This window comes from Poecilia reticulata, linkage group LG13 (genome assembly GCF_000633615.1).
Source record: "Poecilia reticulata strain Guanapo linkage group LG13, Guppy_female_1.0+MT, whole genome shotgun sequence".
Classification (NCBI taxonomy): Eukaryota; Metazoa; Chordata; class Actinopteri; order Cyprinodontiformes; family Poeciliidae; genus Poecilia; species Poecilia reticulata.
In genome coordinates, this window is record NC_024343.1 from 1,944,266 (window position 1) to 1,960,525 (window position 16,260).

Below are 16,260 nucleotides of genomic sequence, written 5' to 3' on the forward strand. Positions count from 1 at the left end.
AAACACATCCTTTAATGAGACTAAGATTGAAATCTCACTTGCTTTAAAAAGTTTTCAGTTCTTGATRAATTTTTTTTAAAAAAAACTACTGAATTTTTGACCCTCACATAATGGCCGCCAAACCCCCAAAACAAAATCAGAATTCTTATTAGCATAAAATAGTTATTGTATTTCTTTTCTAAAGGACACTAATTGGTCATTAAGGGTTTAACTGTTCAGAAAATTTACATTAGTTTTATATGGTGAGGATTAAATACTKTGGTATGCAATATTTCCAAAACATCACTTGTGTGTCCAGGCGACAAAGGTGGAGCCATTTGTTTCCATAGTTACAAACAACTTTGCTTCAAAACGAACAAACAAAAAAGGTCGGATTAAAATGTTTTAATTTTTAATCACTCAGAAAGAAGAGGTTTGGACTGAAGTCAATAATGGCAATAAATTGAAAAATTTGAAATACTACGTTAATGGATAATATTTCTCTTGGAAGCGTTTTTTTTTTTTTGACACCAAGAGAAAGGTTTGAATGYGTCGTAAACATCTGACCTGTATCAAGCCGTCTGTTTAGTTTGAGTGTAAACAAACCTAAAAACTGTCATTTTAAAGGAATAAAAAGATTCATCGTGCTGTCACACATTCATGYGTGTTTACGTGAACAACATTCTGAAATATTTCTTCCACTTCAGTGAATAAATGTATGCCGCGTGAAATTCAGAGAAACAAAATGGTTCATGATACAGTAAACATRAATTCAGCTCTCAGCTGTGTGCTGCTGCAAACAGAAAACACTGTTAAATTTCCCTTTGAAGCCACATGTAAAGGAACAAAGGAGAAAACATCTTGAGTGATGTCTTTTTAGAAGCTGAAAAAACGCATCTGTGGTGATTTATCTCAGTCGAGGCAGAAAAAAAAGGACGGATACAAGATTTGCTCTGAGGCTGCATGTCTAAGACGATTAAAGAGATTTTTGGCAGCAATTTTTGTAAACGCGTTTTTCAGCAACATTATTTTCCTCAAAGAATTTCCTGTCTGCTTTGAACAGGTTTCGTTTCAGAGACGCCCAAGATGAAAATAATAAAATCCGCTCACTTTCTGATCTCGTGTCGCTCTGACTTTGGTTGCATCTTTATTATTTAGTGCACAATCGAACAGTTCACTTCTGTTATTCATTCCACCAAAAAACATCTCAGAAAATCTGAATAATGTAAGACTGTAGAAACAGTTTTTAATGAAGAAGTGTTACGGCTATAATCARARCTCTTCTACGACTYCAGTTCATCATATAAAACAAAATGCTGGCAGGTAGCTCAGTGGATGCTGCCTCACAGATGGTGCTCTGGGTTCCTCTGTGACCTCCTGGATGAATACCCAGTGTGTTCTTGGAGTAATTTGGTGGCAGGTTCTCTCTTTTTGAGTTTTTTTTCAGCCTACCTCCTGGTGTCAGACAGGTTTTCTTTTATTCTACAGATCTGTCAGAAACCTGATTGTGACTCATGAAACTGAATTATTATGTTTTCTTTAGACAGGGCAAGAATGTTTTTTGACAGTCCAATCACTGTCAAAAACTGCATTTTTGTGTTTACTCAGGTTTTCTTTCTCTAAAATTTGAGAAATCAGAAAGAGTTAGGGTGCTTTGMCCCCTGATAGTCTGGGAGACTCGGTTCAATTTGGGGCCAAATTTGCAATTTGTAGTTTGTTACATTTTCTGCTGGTCTGGTTCGCTTTTAAACTGCTCTACCGTCAACCAAAACCAACCAAACCCTTTGAAAAACCTGTTCCCCTCCTCGCCTGTGGTGGCGCTGTACTGAAGAACCACTGAAAGAAACAACATGAAAACCTCTGAAGACACTGAGCGCAACTTCCTTCTTCAAGAAATGTAAACAAAGATGGAATAGAGTCAAAATTTAGCGGTTATTGGATTTCTCTTTTGTCTTTGGTAAATGACTACAAGCCATTTCTCCCAGTAGCACTAGACGCGTAAGTTTATTTTGCCCCTATTTACCCAGAATGCCCTGGGTTAAGGTTCACTTCCTGCTTTTGGAGGGTCTCCAGTCCGCTTGCATCCACATTAATTTGAAACACACCCACCAAACAGAGACCCAGGTTCGTTGAATTTTGGGTTTTCTTTAGGTGTAAGGTGAAACTATGAAACAAAAATAACCTCTTTAAATACGTCTCATGAAACAACATAATACATACATTTCCCTTTTATAACTAAAATAGTGAGGAAAACGTGTCTTTTTAGTGATATTCCAGTTACTTAAGATGAAACAGGAAGCAGCGTGAGGCGGTTAAAAGCGACCCGACTCCATTTACTTATCGTGATATAAAAAAGCCCTATGATCTGATTTGGCCTAAACGTGGTGATGTGACCCCCGTGTTGAGTCAGCGTTTCCACTGGGCGCAGCTGTAGCCCTGTGTGTGCAGCCGGCGGACGCTAATATGTATGATGTGCAGCTTAGGAGTCGCTCTCCCACGGTGGAATAATTGAGGCRAAGCCGGAGCGAGGAATGACTCATGTGCAGTGAATCATAGGAGACGCAAACAGCAGAAAAAATAAAATAAAAACTAATTCATCTCAGCGCTATAACACACCATTAAGCGAAATAAGTCTCCACCTGTCTGAATGCAGACCCTCCGCTGCCTCCTTAATGCAGACTGAATGACACATTTTCCACTCCGCTCACATTTCCCTTAGCGGAGTGATTTCCAGTTCAGAGCGGCCCTTTGTGGCCCCGGCCTATTTGTTCCTGCGTAGCTGAGCTCTGGACCGCCGGGGTCGGCATTACGTCAATCCGCGTTTCCCCATCAGATATGGTTTCAGGATTTCTTGTTCATGATGAGAGGATTGAACACAGTAAAAGACTTGGAGGTAAATTAGTTTCCATTTTATAGAGGAGGAACAGATTATTTCAGGGGGCTGAAATATCCATTCTCTCGTCTTCTCCCCCCATAACTWTGGGAAATAAAAAGCAACYGTTTCCAAATTATCAAAAATTATGTGTGATGGCATACTAGACATTTCCTTAATCCAGTAATCTGACATATTTTACATTAGAACGGGATTTACCAAAAAGTCTACACTCTGATCTTTTCAGGAAGTCTTTATTTTTGTGCCCTGCTGTCAGCCAGCTTCCCTCCTCTTGTATCAGAAATTAAAAAATTATAAATGCACACTGCGTGATGGAAACCTGTGTTTGTTGACTGACTTTTATTTGTCAGGCTTACGAGACAAAAGCTGAAAAAAAGATTGATTCTCTTCGCGTTTAAAAGAACACAAAACAGCGTAAAAATGCCTCCACACAAGACCTCGTTTATTTATGTATGTACTTTTATTTTGATAGCTGCCGATTAAACTGAAAGTTACAACATTGACATAATTATGAGTAGTTTTTTATTTTTTTATCTTTTGATGCCTTTAATTGATGCATAAAAAAGATTTTTCAAGATTTGATGAAGGAAAAATTGGCCTATTTCAATCTCTKCCTGACAGCTTGGTGCATCACAAATCACCAAGACAAAGAGTTTGTTCAGAAATGGAGGTCCTTTGTTGAGCAAATGTTAAACTTTAATATGTTAAAAAGTCATTTGAACACTGAATGTTCATGTTCTTTGTTTTCTGATCAGCCTRACGTTCAGCTAAACAATCCTTCAATCCTCTCCTGATCTTCTGAGGAGTCGCATCTTAAAACKAATCATCATTACAGCCTTTAGRTTCTGTCAAAACACAAATGTGTTACGACAGAGTGTTTCATGATGACAGCCCAAAGTACAGGCTGACCTTTTTTTTGAAGCGCCGTGAAAATGGTCCGATCCACCGGATCCACCTCTCTGGCTGCAATGCGCGCTCCCAACACAGGGGAAACAGATTTTCACAGGGGAACAGAATTTCGCACAAGACCTCGAGCGAAGTAAGGAGGACGGCGTGTAGGAATGAAAAAAATAAAATAAAAACAAGAGTCGTCATCACGCAGAGATATTCTATAACGAATCTTCCTCATTCTGCTCAAACCTGCAAAGGCTCCGACATCAACGGAAACTGATCAGAAACGCCCTTTTTTTTTTATTTAAAGACTAGGAACATTTAGTCCCGCCGCTCTGAACCAACAATAGCTACTATTGTAATCAGTCGGATCAAATGGATTGTAATTATTTGCCTGACCTTTTCATCAGATAATTAAAGCTTCGTATTAAGGCCAGAAGATTTCCTGTTTTGGCTAATCTTGCTTAGTCGCAAAGATTGTCTTTTTTAACTTTTGCTAAAAATAGCTTATTTTTTTTAAGTTAATGATAATTTCATGCAGCTCCAAGCTGCTGGTTGTCATAGCTTCACTGTCTTGAGGAYAGTACATACAGCTGAACCCAGAAGTTTACATACACTGAATAAACAGGTGCATAAGCCTAAATCAGACCAAACAGCTCCTGTTTTTTTTCTGTTATTCAGCTTTTATGTTGCCGGAAAAATGAAAGAAGGAATAACTCAGATTTATTTATTAACGTCTGATGATGATTACTCTCTCTTTAGCAGAATTGGGGAGTTTTTTGGAGTAACCTTTTCAAGAAAAAAATATAGGTTTGGGAGTATTTTTATTATGCTGTACWTTTTTTTTTTACTTTAACAATTTTATTAAGTATCGCTATGCTTCAGTACTGAATGAAGAACAAGGATTTTTTTTAAACCAGAAATTACCCACACAAACACATGTGAAGTTGTTTAAGTTTCATAACTTTGATATTAAAAATTACATGATGCAAAAAAAACAAAACAAAAAAAAACTAGATAGCAGGGGTTTATTAACAGCTAGTTAGCGGTAGCCTAAACTGTCTCAAGTCACAGAACACAATGAAGATGTCTGCGCTTGACTGAAGCTTCAGCCTGACAGAAAAATCCTGTGAGGAAAAAAAAACTACACAGTGTATAAGAGATTAAATAATCCTGTCAAGACCTATGATTACCATATTAATGATACTAACATTAGCATTCATATGCTAATGCTAAAGGCATTCTCTCATTAATTTAAGGCCTTAATTTTAAGCACATGAACTTAAGACTTTTTAAGAATGCACAGATACCCTGTAAGGTATGGGGGTGGCAGTATCATACTGCGGAGCCGTTTTTCTGCAGGAGTAACTGGTGCACTTTACAAAACAGATGCCATCATGAGTAAACAACATTATGTGGAAATACTGAAGCAACATCTAAAGCCAGGAAGTCCAAGCTTGGACTCGGATTGTTCTTCCAAATGGACAATAACCCTCAGAATACAGCCAAAGTGTTCAAGGACAACAAAGTCGGTGTTTAGTGTGGCCGTCACAAAATTCTGAGAAAAGTTGCTTGTAGAAGTCTGATTTAACTTTGGAAAGTGAGACAAAAGGTGTGTGCATAATTTCATTCAGTGTATCTAAACTTCTGGTTTCAACAGTACAGCATTTTGGGTCCCAGCCTGTTCAACAATAAACAAACAAGGGATGAGATCAGCTAATAGTTTGAAAAAATAAAACTCTTCAGGAGAGCGAGGCTCAAACTAAGCCTCGTTAGTTCCCTTCTTTGTGCTTTTTCTGGAACAAACAAATCAGCACTCCTTTACCACAGGACAAGAAACCAATCAGTGCCTTCTGCTGGTCTTTCACTCCATTATACACAAAGGGGGGGTCTGGCCTCTAATGCCTTCTCACCACTGTGGCTCTGCCAAAATTGTAATTAAAAGACGCATTATTAATCTCAAGCTAGTGGCACACAGGCAAAACAAATTGGTATAAATGTCAGCTCAAGTCTGGTCACAGAGGAGTGAGAGAGTGTGTGTGCGTGTGTGTGCGTGTGTGTGTGCAGGTCTATTATCTGCCTCTCTCTTGACTAATGCTTAAGCCACATCTGCCGAGATGCCTCGCAGTCGTCTGCGTCTCGCTCGCATCATCCATCTGGTTGCGGCGGAGAGACGACCAGAGACGACGAGCGGCGGTGGCAGCGTGCTGCCCTTTAAACCGCAGGCTCTGAGAACACCATTAGTTGCCCCGCTCCGATAAAAATCACCAAGGTGGACACGCAGCCATGCAGCAGCCCTCCATCCCCCATTTGGAGAACGGTTATTAGAAACAGCAACAGTTGTTAGCTGAAAAGGAGGGAGGTGAGCAGCTACCTCGAGGTGGAGGTGAGAGAGGGGAAAAAATTGAAACGAACCCTGTTACCTTGAAGGAACCAATCCCAAAGTGTAAAAAAAAAAAAAAAAAAGAAAACCAGCCTGAGGTGCCAAAGTGACAGAGCTCCACTTATTCCAGAGTGTATTGTTATCTTTTGATAGTTATTCTGACATGCTGTGGTATAGAAGCTTTGGAGACAACCGTGTGTCTGCGCCAATAGATGGAAGCAGTAGCGGCCGGGCGGGGCGGGGCTGTCGGCCTTTCAATTAGAGCACACACTGGTCAGTAACGAGACACACATCTGGCATTTAAATGGCCTGGAGAGAGAAACATAGAACTAAAGGTTTTACATATTCACAAGCAACTACACTGACCGGTTTACGGCTCAATAAAAATAATCGGGGAACAAAATCAACTTGACGTTGATTTAAGTCTTGAAGCCTCTGCTGCTTTCTCAACTGGACGAATGTGAGTTTCAATTTAGCTCATTCTTTCAAACTACAATAATTAATTAATATTTATTTTTCTTTAAAAAGGAGTACAGGCAACATGATGATCTGCCCCTGATCTGTGTTTTGGTAACACCATATCACTAAGTGGTCCTGATCAATAGTTTTTCAGTTTCTTAAAACCTTTGGCTTCTTTTAGGGCTGCAACTAACGATTATTCTGCCGATTAATCTGCTATTCTGACAATCGATCAAATATTCTGTCAATTAAACGACTATTCTGACGATTGATTGAGTAAAAAAATGAATGTTTTAATTTAACCATTAATCCTTTTTTAATACATTAGAAATGCACTCAAAGATGCAAATAAACAAATAATTCAAATTCTTCCTTTAAATAAGAAAAATAAACATTTTATCATCTAAAATGCAAACCACAGCATTCCTTTAGCGTACGCTTAATCATTTGTAGCAAAGGATGCCGATCATCTAAAAAACAAAAAGTACTTCAGACATCAACTGGGTTGAACATACAGACAAAAAAAAATTTTTTTTTAAATCTTGCATGCAAAAATGTACATATGTATAATTTTGGCTTAATTAATGCTCCAAGTGTGTTGAACTTTGAGTAAATGGCCTTTTTTTCCAATCTGTACACTTTAGTTAACAATTAATCAAATACTAAATTTGTTAACTATTTCAATAAACTACTGATCACAGTTAACTTGATTTATCGTTTCAGCACTATTTCTTTTGGAGGGCGCCTCTACAAGAATTAAAACCTGAGCTATTTGTGGATGACTCCCAGGGTCCGCTGTGTTATAAAAGACGTTTAAACATCCATGCCTCACCTTTCAGAGTTTTACTGATTTCTTTTCTAAACATTCTTTTTCCCCAGCACATCTCTGTGCAGCTGTGTTTTTTATTACATAGCAATTAAGGATGCAAGTTATCAATTAACGACTTAATCTAAAGTTAACTGATCTTATGAATCGACTGTTAATAGATAAGTGACCGTTTTCTTAAAAATCTGAGGTTTCTCTTGTTTCAAAAGCATCGACTGCTTTACTTAACTTGAAGGGCTTCATTTTTCACAATAAGATAAATTTAAAAATGAAGGACTTAATTATATTTTAACAATTTATGTCACCTCTGTTAAATACTGACTGAATTAACAGAAAGTTGTGATTTTCTTACATTATTAAACTTGGGACATATTTTTTAGATATACCAAAACAGAAACTTATTGGGTTGCTGAATAGAAAAAGAAAATATGAAAAGACTAAAATATTGTAAACACTTAATCCCAATGAATTGTTAATATTTACAGGGAATTAAAGAACTTGTATGAAACAGTATTTTTAATTGACCAACTGCGTTTCTCTACTTTTTCTCTCTATATGCAAAAATCCCCATAAAGTTATTTTTTTTGTAATTTAACTAAATCTAAACTTAATGTGACACATTAAAAAACTAAAACAAACTTAATCTAAGTGAAGAAATGAGTTCACATGCACCCTGACAAGCATGCAGTCAGGCTCCAGCAGTGCAGGCGGCGGTGATGCAGACAAAAAGCAAGCCCATCTGTTTAAAGAGTAATAAATGTGTGTTTACAATTTCCAAGCAAAATGGATGGAAGAGAAAATTGCTGCTGAACACAAGACGCAATAATCAAACCCAGGGAGAAAAGCTACTGCTGCAGTGAATGTGATAAAAAAAAACAATAAAAAAAAACAAAACCTTTTGTACTTCTTAAAGTTCTGCACAGTAAAATAACTTCTATGCAAATGTATCAGGGAAGCTGCTGGACTGTAATAGAGGAGAGATGGATCCTGTCACTTTGGCCCCCTGCAGGGCCCGAGCATTAGAGGAAAATAGACCCCCAGAGTTCCCAAGAAAAAAAAAAAGAAGGATCAGATTCGGATGACAGTTTGACTGGTTCATACTCGTTTTAACAGACGTCCAATAGCGCTTCCCTCTTTGTTCTGCAAAAACGTTTCAAAGTCAGACATCAGTGGTTACGCGGGGCCGGTGGAGAAACAACAGAATTCATGGAAACACGTTTCGACCGCCGGCATGCAGTGGCGGGCACAAACCTTGCTGCGAGCGTCGACGTTCAGCAGACACACTCCACACGCCAGCTCCTTGGCGTTCTTGATGCCGGGCCGCAGGATGCAGGAGGAGAAATCCAGGGAGCTTTCATCTGGCTGCACACGCACACACACACACACACACACACACACACACACACACACACACACACACACACACCACACACACACACACACACACACACAAAACACACAACGTGGTTTACATCCTGCTGCCGGGCGACATGCAATCATGTCTGCATCATGTACATCGGGTCTGATGACATAAAACATCTTCGTGTGTCATTGGTTTTATTTTGTCTCAACCTTTTTGGCTCCTGAACAGTTTTTATGTTACAATTACAAACTTTTCCAGCGCAGTCAGTCCCTTTGAGCTCAATTAAAGTATGAAATAAAAAAATTAAAAAATCAAGATAAAACTTGACAGATGTGTCTATAGTGGTCTGGATTTAAATATGGAGTCTGATTAGACTGGATGGATAGAAAAAGATAATCAAGGATGCATCATGTATCGGAAATAACATCGGTATCAGCCGATTTTAGTAACTTGGTAATGTATCGGTCTGATAAATAAAACTGGGCTGATATGAAAAACTGATATTTATTTTCATCTTATCTGTGTTTCTAGAGGAGGAAGAAATAGTAAATAGTAGGATTAATAAAATAAGTTACTAACTGTGGGGAGGAAACAATGAAATGATGAACAGATGGATGGAGAAAGAATAGAATGGATGGATGCAGCGTTCAGACAAAAAATAATAATTCAGATAAGTTTTTTTTTGTTTTTTTTTTTTTTACAAAAATTTGAAAACCTTTACTGATTCTTAAAATCCACTGGTTTGGCTGAAGAAAAATGTGTGGTATAAAAAAAAAAATCTAATGTTAGATTCATCTCTGAAAACCTTGAGAAATAAATCCAAGCTGCCAGTTATTTCTGTTGATCTGAATGTAAATATATCTGGGATCATTGTATCAAAAGAAAAGAAAAAACAAACAAAAAAATAAACAAATTATTGGTTTTACTTCAATGAACCGACATCACTTAAAACTTCATCGGTGGAGTGTTTGTGGAAGCATGAATGTTTCACAGCGACTCACTACGAGTTTGGCCAGCGACATGAAGCCGATGAGGTTGTTCCAAACCCGGCTGATGTCCTTCAGCAGCTGCTGCAGCTTCTCTGAACACACCGCGGTCGCCTTGATGCCCAGCTCCACTCGCCTGGTGACCCGGTACACCTCCACCACACCTGATCACAAAATACACAAACATATGAAAAAATAAAAATAAAAAAAACATACTCACATGCTTCATAAAAAAAAGAAAAAAAGTGTTTTGGGTAAAAGTTACTTTCAGACAAAGGCTTTTTTTAAAATCTTAATTGTAAAATGCTTCTTTTTTTTTTTGTACCGTTTTGGCTTAATTACCTCTGCCAGTTTTTGATCTTTCAGCAAATTGCCTTTTTTAGAGTCTGTATGTGTCTGGTTAATGTAGGCCCGTCACAAAAATCAGTAAATCAGTTATTCACAAGATAAATTAAAACAAAATCAATCATTTCCATCTACGTGATTTATTGTTTTGTTTCTTTCTACCAAAAACTGGATGATAAAAGTCTTCAGTCTGGTGCTTTGGCTTGCCCCTTCTTTTGAATGGCAATTTTGTTTATAGAGACTTTATAATTGACTTTATTTGTTGTTTCTGCTGTTCCAGTGTTAACTGTTCTTTAGAATTTAAAGTTTATTAATCTTTACGAATGTGTTCTTACATTATTAGGCCATTTCTATTATATTACTTGAAAATGGTCCCCAAACAACATTACCATTTATTGTAATAACTTCTGGGACAATTTATTGTTTAGCAAAACTTGTTACCGTGACAGGCCAAATTTAATGATTAATCAATCACGTCATAAGTTAATAATTATTTCAAAAATCAATTCATCGTGATTAATCCGATTAATTGTTTCTTCTTAGTCCAACAAAGTGATCTTATGACAGTGATTTAAAGCTAAGGCGTCTGATGTTTTTACAGTGCGTATGCGTGCGTGTGTGTGTGTGTGTGTGTGTGTGTGTGTGTGTATGTATGTGTGGTTCCTCACCCAACAGGTACTCCATGCCCTGAGCAGACTGGATGACCTCGGTGCAGACAGACGAGCTGCTGATGCCGTTCAGGGTGTTGTTGGCCTTGGTGATGACCTTAACGAGGAGCGACAGAAGCCGGCGTTGTGTCACACATGCTATTTCTGCTCATCATCATCATCATCATCATTAATGAGCATAAGCTCTGCTGCTGAGTGAACATTGTGTTTTACATAAATACAGGTGAAAAATAGAAATGTTTAGTACCATGACACAAGTGCACAAGGCGTAGTTTGCTTTAGTTAGTGACTCTAGTAGTAAATTTCAGTGTAACATCAAACTGATTCTTTTTTTTGGGGGGGGGTGAGTATTTTTAGGAATCTGGTTTCCTCAGAAATGTTGAAACATATCAATGAAGCGTTTTGTTGCCATGAAATGAAAATCCAAAACATCTTTAAATTACTTTTGGATTGGAGAAAAATAGTTTGCCTTCATATCTACATAAGTACAACAGAGGTTTAGGGCCACGCCAAGAAAATTAAAAAAAATTAAATGACAAGAATAAAGTAATAAAATTATGATAATAAAATCATAGTATTACAAAAATGAGAATTTTCGTAAATAATAATCATAATACTATAACTTTATTCACAAAATATAATTTTATTCTCATATTTGCACTTAATTCTAGAAATATGACTTTGATCTTGTATAAAGTCGTATTTATTCTTGAAATACTACAACTTTATTCTCATAATAATGACTTTTTTATTCAAGTATTATGACTTTATTCTTGTTTTATATTTGTTCTCATAGTTTGACTTTATTCTTGTAATGCATATGTTTTTTCTTGCTATGGTCCCAATATTCCGTCATACATGAAAGAAGATCTGGGACAGAAAACACTAACAAAATGCTGAAGGGTGACAAAGTCGAACACAAACCTCCAGAGCACTTTCCAGACACCTCTGCCACTCGTATGCGTACCGCTCACTTTCCTGCAGCAACCAGGAGCTGCAGTTAGCTCACACAAAGACGAAACCAAAACAAAACAGCTGCAGCACACTGAGGGACTTGCTCACCTCCACCTCCCCGGTCAGGTCTTTATACTTGTCCCTGATGACGGGCAGGGTGGGCTTCTCATTCAGCGTGTTGGAGCGGTCTCTGAAAGGCTGCTCCGGAGCGGGAGACGGAGGCGAACGCCCGATCTCCTTCTCGCCCAAACTGTGGCTGCGTTTGTGAGAGCCTGAGGCCAGGACGGGAGAGGAAAAGGTCAGACAAGGAATGTCAAACAATTGGTCAAAACGGTTGAACCACGTCGAAAATGTCAGACCTGATTCTGTGTAATTATCTAATTTAACTCAGAATTTCCTCTACACGTAGTTGATTGTGGCGCAACGCCATACCTTCAGAATGAAGTTTTTTGTTATATTAACCAAGATTAGAGATTGCAATGAACTAATTACAAACACCGCCGGATCCTGCCTGGTTGGCGGTGAAGCTGGCTACTGTGCGCTGCTCTGCTTTCATGAGTGAAGATGACAGTTTGAAGTAGAGGTTGAGAAAAGGTGAAAGAAAGGTGCTGAAGGAAGGTTGAGTTGAATGCATTTTTAGTTCTTGCTTGTGAAAACGGCCTTCATTCAAATGTTGCATTTGAATGACAGTAACATAGTAAATTCATATAGTCTGGCCTTCAGGCGCAATGTTTCAGATACATTTTGAAGGCTCAGATTATGGTATTTAATCAGCAGAAACGTACATTTCATAATTATGATTTACTTTGTACAAAATCCCATTTATATACACAAAAGCTTGTGATTGTAACTTCACAAAATGAGGAAAATTTCATTAGGTGTGAATACTTATTTTTAGCAGCTTGCAGGGATGGTGTACACTTGCATTAATACTCTCTCTCTGTGTGTGGCCAAATTCCATAGACACTTTTATGGGGTAAGTAAAAGCTTCATTTTTATACCTAATAATTAGGTACAAAACAAAGCTAAGGATATGCAAACAGGAATAATTCGCAGACAAACAAATCCTGGCAATGTCCCACACCAAACATGGGCACAAACTGAAGCCCTCGGTGTTCTAATGGGACCTGAAGCTCATCCAGAGTTGGGTAATCCAGACCCAGCTCCTCCACAACCCTAACAGAGGGTCATGTTCCCCCCACAGCCACTCACCCCGCCGCAAAACCCCACTGTGATCAGATGACTGCTACACGGGGCAAAGAAACGTTAGCGAGGCCCTTCTACTTCAGACGAATTAAACCCGGTCCAGGGAGGGAGGAGTCTCATGGGGGCTTTTATCTCGGTGTAATTAATTATTTGTGGAACGTAACGCCGGCAAACAGCAGTTAAAGGAAAAGCGGTTCCGGTTAATTTTGGCTCATGGATTTTTCGGGCCTCCGATAATCCATCTCGGCGGTCAGTGCCATTAGAGCGGGACTGTCATGGCAACACCACCATCTAACGTCTGACGGCTCCATTACAGATCAGGTGGAGGTAAAGCAGCGAGGAGCCGAAAGGTTGGAGATTACATTCAGCTACTCCATCACTCACCATCACTCAGATTAGATATTACTGATGGATAGGACACACGAGTTTTAGTCAGTTTGGTCTTGTGGAAATGTAATACATTTTAAGTTATTTCAGTAAACTGAAATAATTTGAAGTCCACGTTCCTGTTCATTGTTCATTTCATTTGTTTCTCTCTGTCACTCCCACATGGACAAACACATGTTCACCAAGAGATCGGTTGGGAGAGCAGAGTATGTAGGTTTGATGGTACTTTGTGTTTTACTGTAGAAAATGTCCACTCTTTTTGTCTGAACATAAAGTTTTCACAAAATCTCTGTGAAAAATGATACTTTAAAGGATGACTATTCTTCCGGCTAATATTAGCTTAACTTTACATCATAGAGGTGCAATTTTAGAAGGACTTTTTGTAAGTTCTGTTGTACGAAGCCCCCTATGGACATCGTGGGAACTTTTTTGCTTTGCATGTATTTCTAATCCGTTCATGCGGAATCTTGAACACTGAAAGTCTTTCTGCAACTATAAAATGTTTTGTAAGGCATCTCCATGGATGTTGATATCTTATGTGTGAGATGTCTGAAGTTTTATATCTTTTTCTTTAGGATGCAAATACAGCACAAACTTATGTGCAAAATGCCAGAGGCAAACAGGTCAATCTTGGGTTTCCTAGTTCTGCTCTAAGACAGAAACTTTCTGTAAGAAGACAAGAAAAATACTTCCAAACTATTTAGACTATTTTAAAGTTATTTTTTATCTGACATTTTGCTTGTGTGTTTTTAATGTTTGTAGTCTAAATGGTTAATAAAAGGGCTGATTTTCATGCGTAATCCAATCTTCACCATATTCTGCCCCAAATACGTGAAAATGTATAAACACGGTTTCAGTGATGAGGCTCTTTAAATGTGTAAATATGTGCAATTTTAAATAGACATTTATTATCACTGTGACTGTATACTAACAAAAGCGGGGTGTATCTGCAAATTTATTGTGAGAGAATTCAATAGTTTGCAAAGTAATGGAAAGGGGGAAAAAATCTCTCATTTCCTCCGGGGGGCACTGTAGAGTTTCATCACGATTTGAGATACAGATTTAAAAAAGAACACATGGTCTATTGTTTACATTTAATAAATTATGTAACAAATCTTTGGACGCAATTCTCTCATTATTGTGGCATTTAGCAAAAAGAAATAATTTGGTAAATTGTAAATAGATTTAACTTTAGACAGTGAGAAAAAAAATCAAATTATTTGGTGTACGTAAACCGCATGAACATGTTTTCATTACATATAAATTTATCTAATTGTCTGTGCTCTGATGTGGTTGAAAGGTCATGAAGACTCACCTTGAACAGACAGGTCAAAAGTTGCGAGCTCGTTCTTGATCATCTCCTCGCTGGATTTGACTTTGGTTTGAGCGCTGGCTTTCAGGAAGTCAAACTTGTCGAATTTGGGCTTGTCCCCTTGGAATGTGCCAAATTCGTCCGGAAACTCGCCAAGGTTTCCCTCTGAACCCGTCTCCGTAGTGACAGCGGGTGAGTCCGACTTTTCAGAAACAGTACTGGCAAAATCTCCAAAGTCATCGTCGTCGCCGGGCTGGTCCGAGGAACCGAAGTCGGCAAAGGCCTCAAACTTGTCACCTCCCAAAGATCCGTTCTCTGAGGCTAAAGAGGTCGTGACCTTTGCCGGGGAGCCATTGGACATGTTTTCAGTGCTGCCAAAGCTGAGTTCGTTCCTCTGTGACGGTACTAAAGATGATAGAGAAGCCCCTTCCATGCCCTGGGGCTTTCTCAGATCGCTGGCGAGACTTTCATCTCGATCTGACCAGTCGTAGCTGGACAGTGTGCTGAGGGCCGACGTCCCAAACGGGTCAAACTTCATGCCGTCTCTTTCTATAACGACAACACAGACATGCTGGGTGGTTCGTGGGGATAGCACAAAGATACAAAGACGAAAAACAAGCTGTAGCATTATTCATACAGTAAGAATTTAGGAAGCATACACACACTGATCACGGATATGAATGTCATTAATTATTGCCTTTGAATGATGCTCAAACTATTTCAGTGACTTTTAGGGTGTTTTCACGACTGAAGTTGCTACATGCGTCATATCTTTAGCTGGTGTGGTTCGCTTTCACTGTACCTTGTGTCAAACAAACCAACCTCTTCTAAAAACCTATCCCCCTTCCCTCGCCTGTGGTGGCGCTGCACCAAGAACCATCAAGGGAATTGACACAAAAACCTCTGAAGAAGACAACACTAAGCACAACATCCTTCACAAAATGTCAATAAAAATGGAGTGGTGTCGGATCTTAGTGGATGTAGGATTTCTCTTTAGTCATTCATAAAATACTACAAGCCATTTCCTGCTAGTGTTAAACACGTTTGTTTTGGTTGTATTTACCCAGGATGCCCTGCGTTGTATTGTGCCTCCTGCTTTTGGAAAGTCTTAGCAATGTCAATCATGCACGTCCTCTCCCTTGTTCACTGCTACGCTACAGCTAGTTCCTCCCAGCGGAGCCTGCCATGAATTCTCAGGCTAGTTAGCATAACCACCAATGACATTGTTAGATACATTTTTTCACAGATTATCTGTCATCTTTTACTGTAACAACAGTGACAACATGGCAAGAGTTTTAAATATGTAAAAAAAAAACAGTTTATAAAAGTTACCTACTATAATTGTAAAGTCTTCCATAAGGCTGTTTCCATGATGCTCTCAAGATTGAAAAATGCATTAACATTTCTAAATAAAACGTGTTAGTCCACATCAATTGCAAAATAATGGGAAAAAATGACTCATAAAATAATTATTGCAATTTTTTTCATTAGGGTATTTTACTGTAGCATGATGTTAAAATGGATGTATAACTGTCTCCATTATGAGCCAGCCGTCATTCCTTTCACCATCCCTTTTATTGGAGATCAGAGGTGAGACACCACACTGCT

The 16,260-nt window shown here is 38.5% G+C and overlaps 1 protein-coding gene across 9 annotated transcripts in view; it reads right to left on the reverse strand.

Annotated features, from left to right (window-relative positions):
- synrg (synergin, gamma) overlaps positions 1 to 16,260 on the reverse strand; it is a 45,590-nt gene that overhangs the window by 1,980 nt on the left and 27,350 nt on the right. For 7 of the 9 annotated variants that reach the window (XM_008424926.1, XM_008424925.1, XM_017308260.1 and 4 more), the window contains 7 exons: positions 14,656 to 15,201; positions 11,856 to 12,019; positions 11,718 to 11,771; positions 10,794 to 10,890; positions 9,796 to 9,944; positions 8,683 to 8,793; positions 8,533 to 8,571 (listed from right to left, as the gene is read on the reverse strand). In XM_008424926.1, coding sequence (XP_008423148.1) covers positions 8,533 to 8,571; positions 8,683 to 8,793; positions 9,796 to 9,944; positions 10,794 to 10,890; positions 11,718 to 11,771; positions 11,856 to 12,019; positions 14,656 to 15,201 — 1,160 coding nt within the window. The remainder of the gene's footprint in view (positions 1 to 8,532; positions 8,572 to 8,682; positions 8,794 to 9,795; positions 9,945 to 10,793; positions 10,891 to 11,717; positions 11,772 to 11,855; positions 12,020 to 14,655; positions 15,202 to 16,260) is intronic. The other 2 variants (XM_008424927.1, XM_008424922.1) reach the window with 1 other exon arrangement.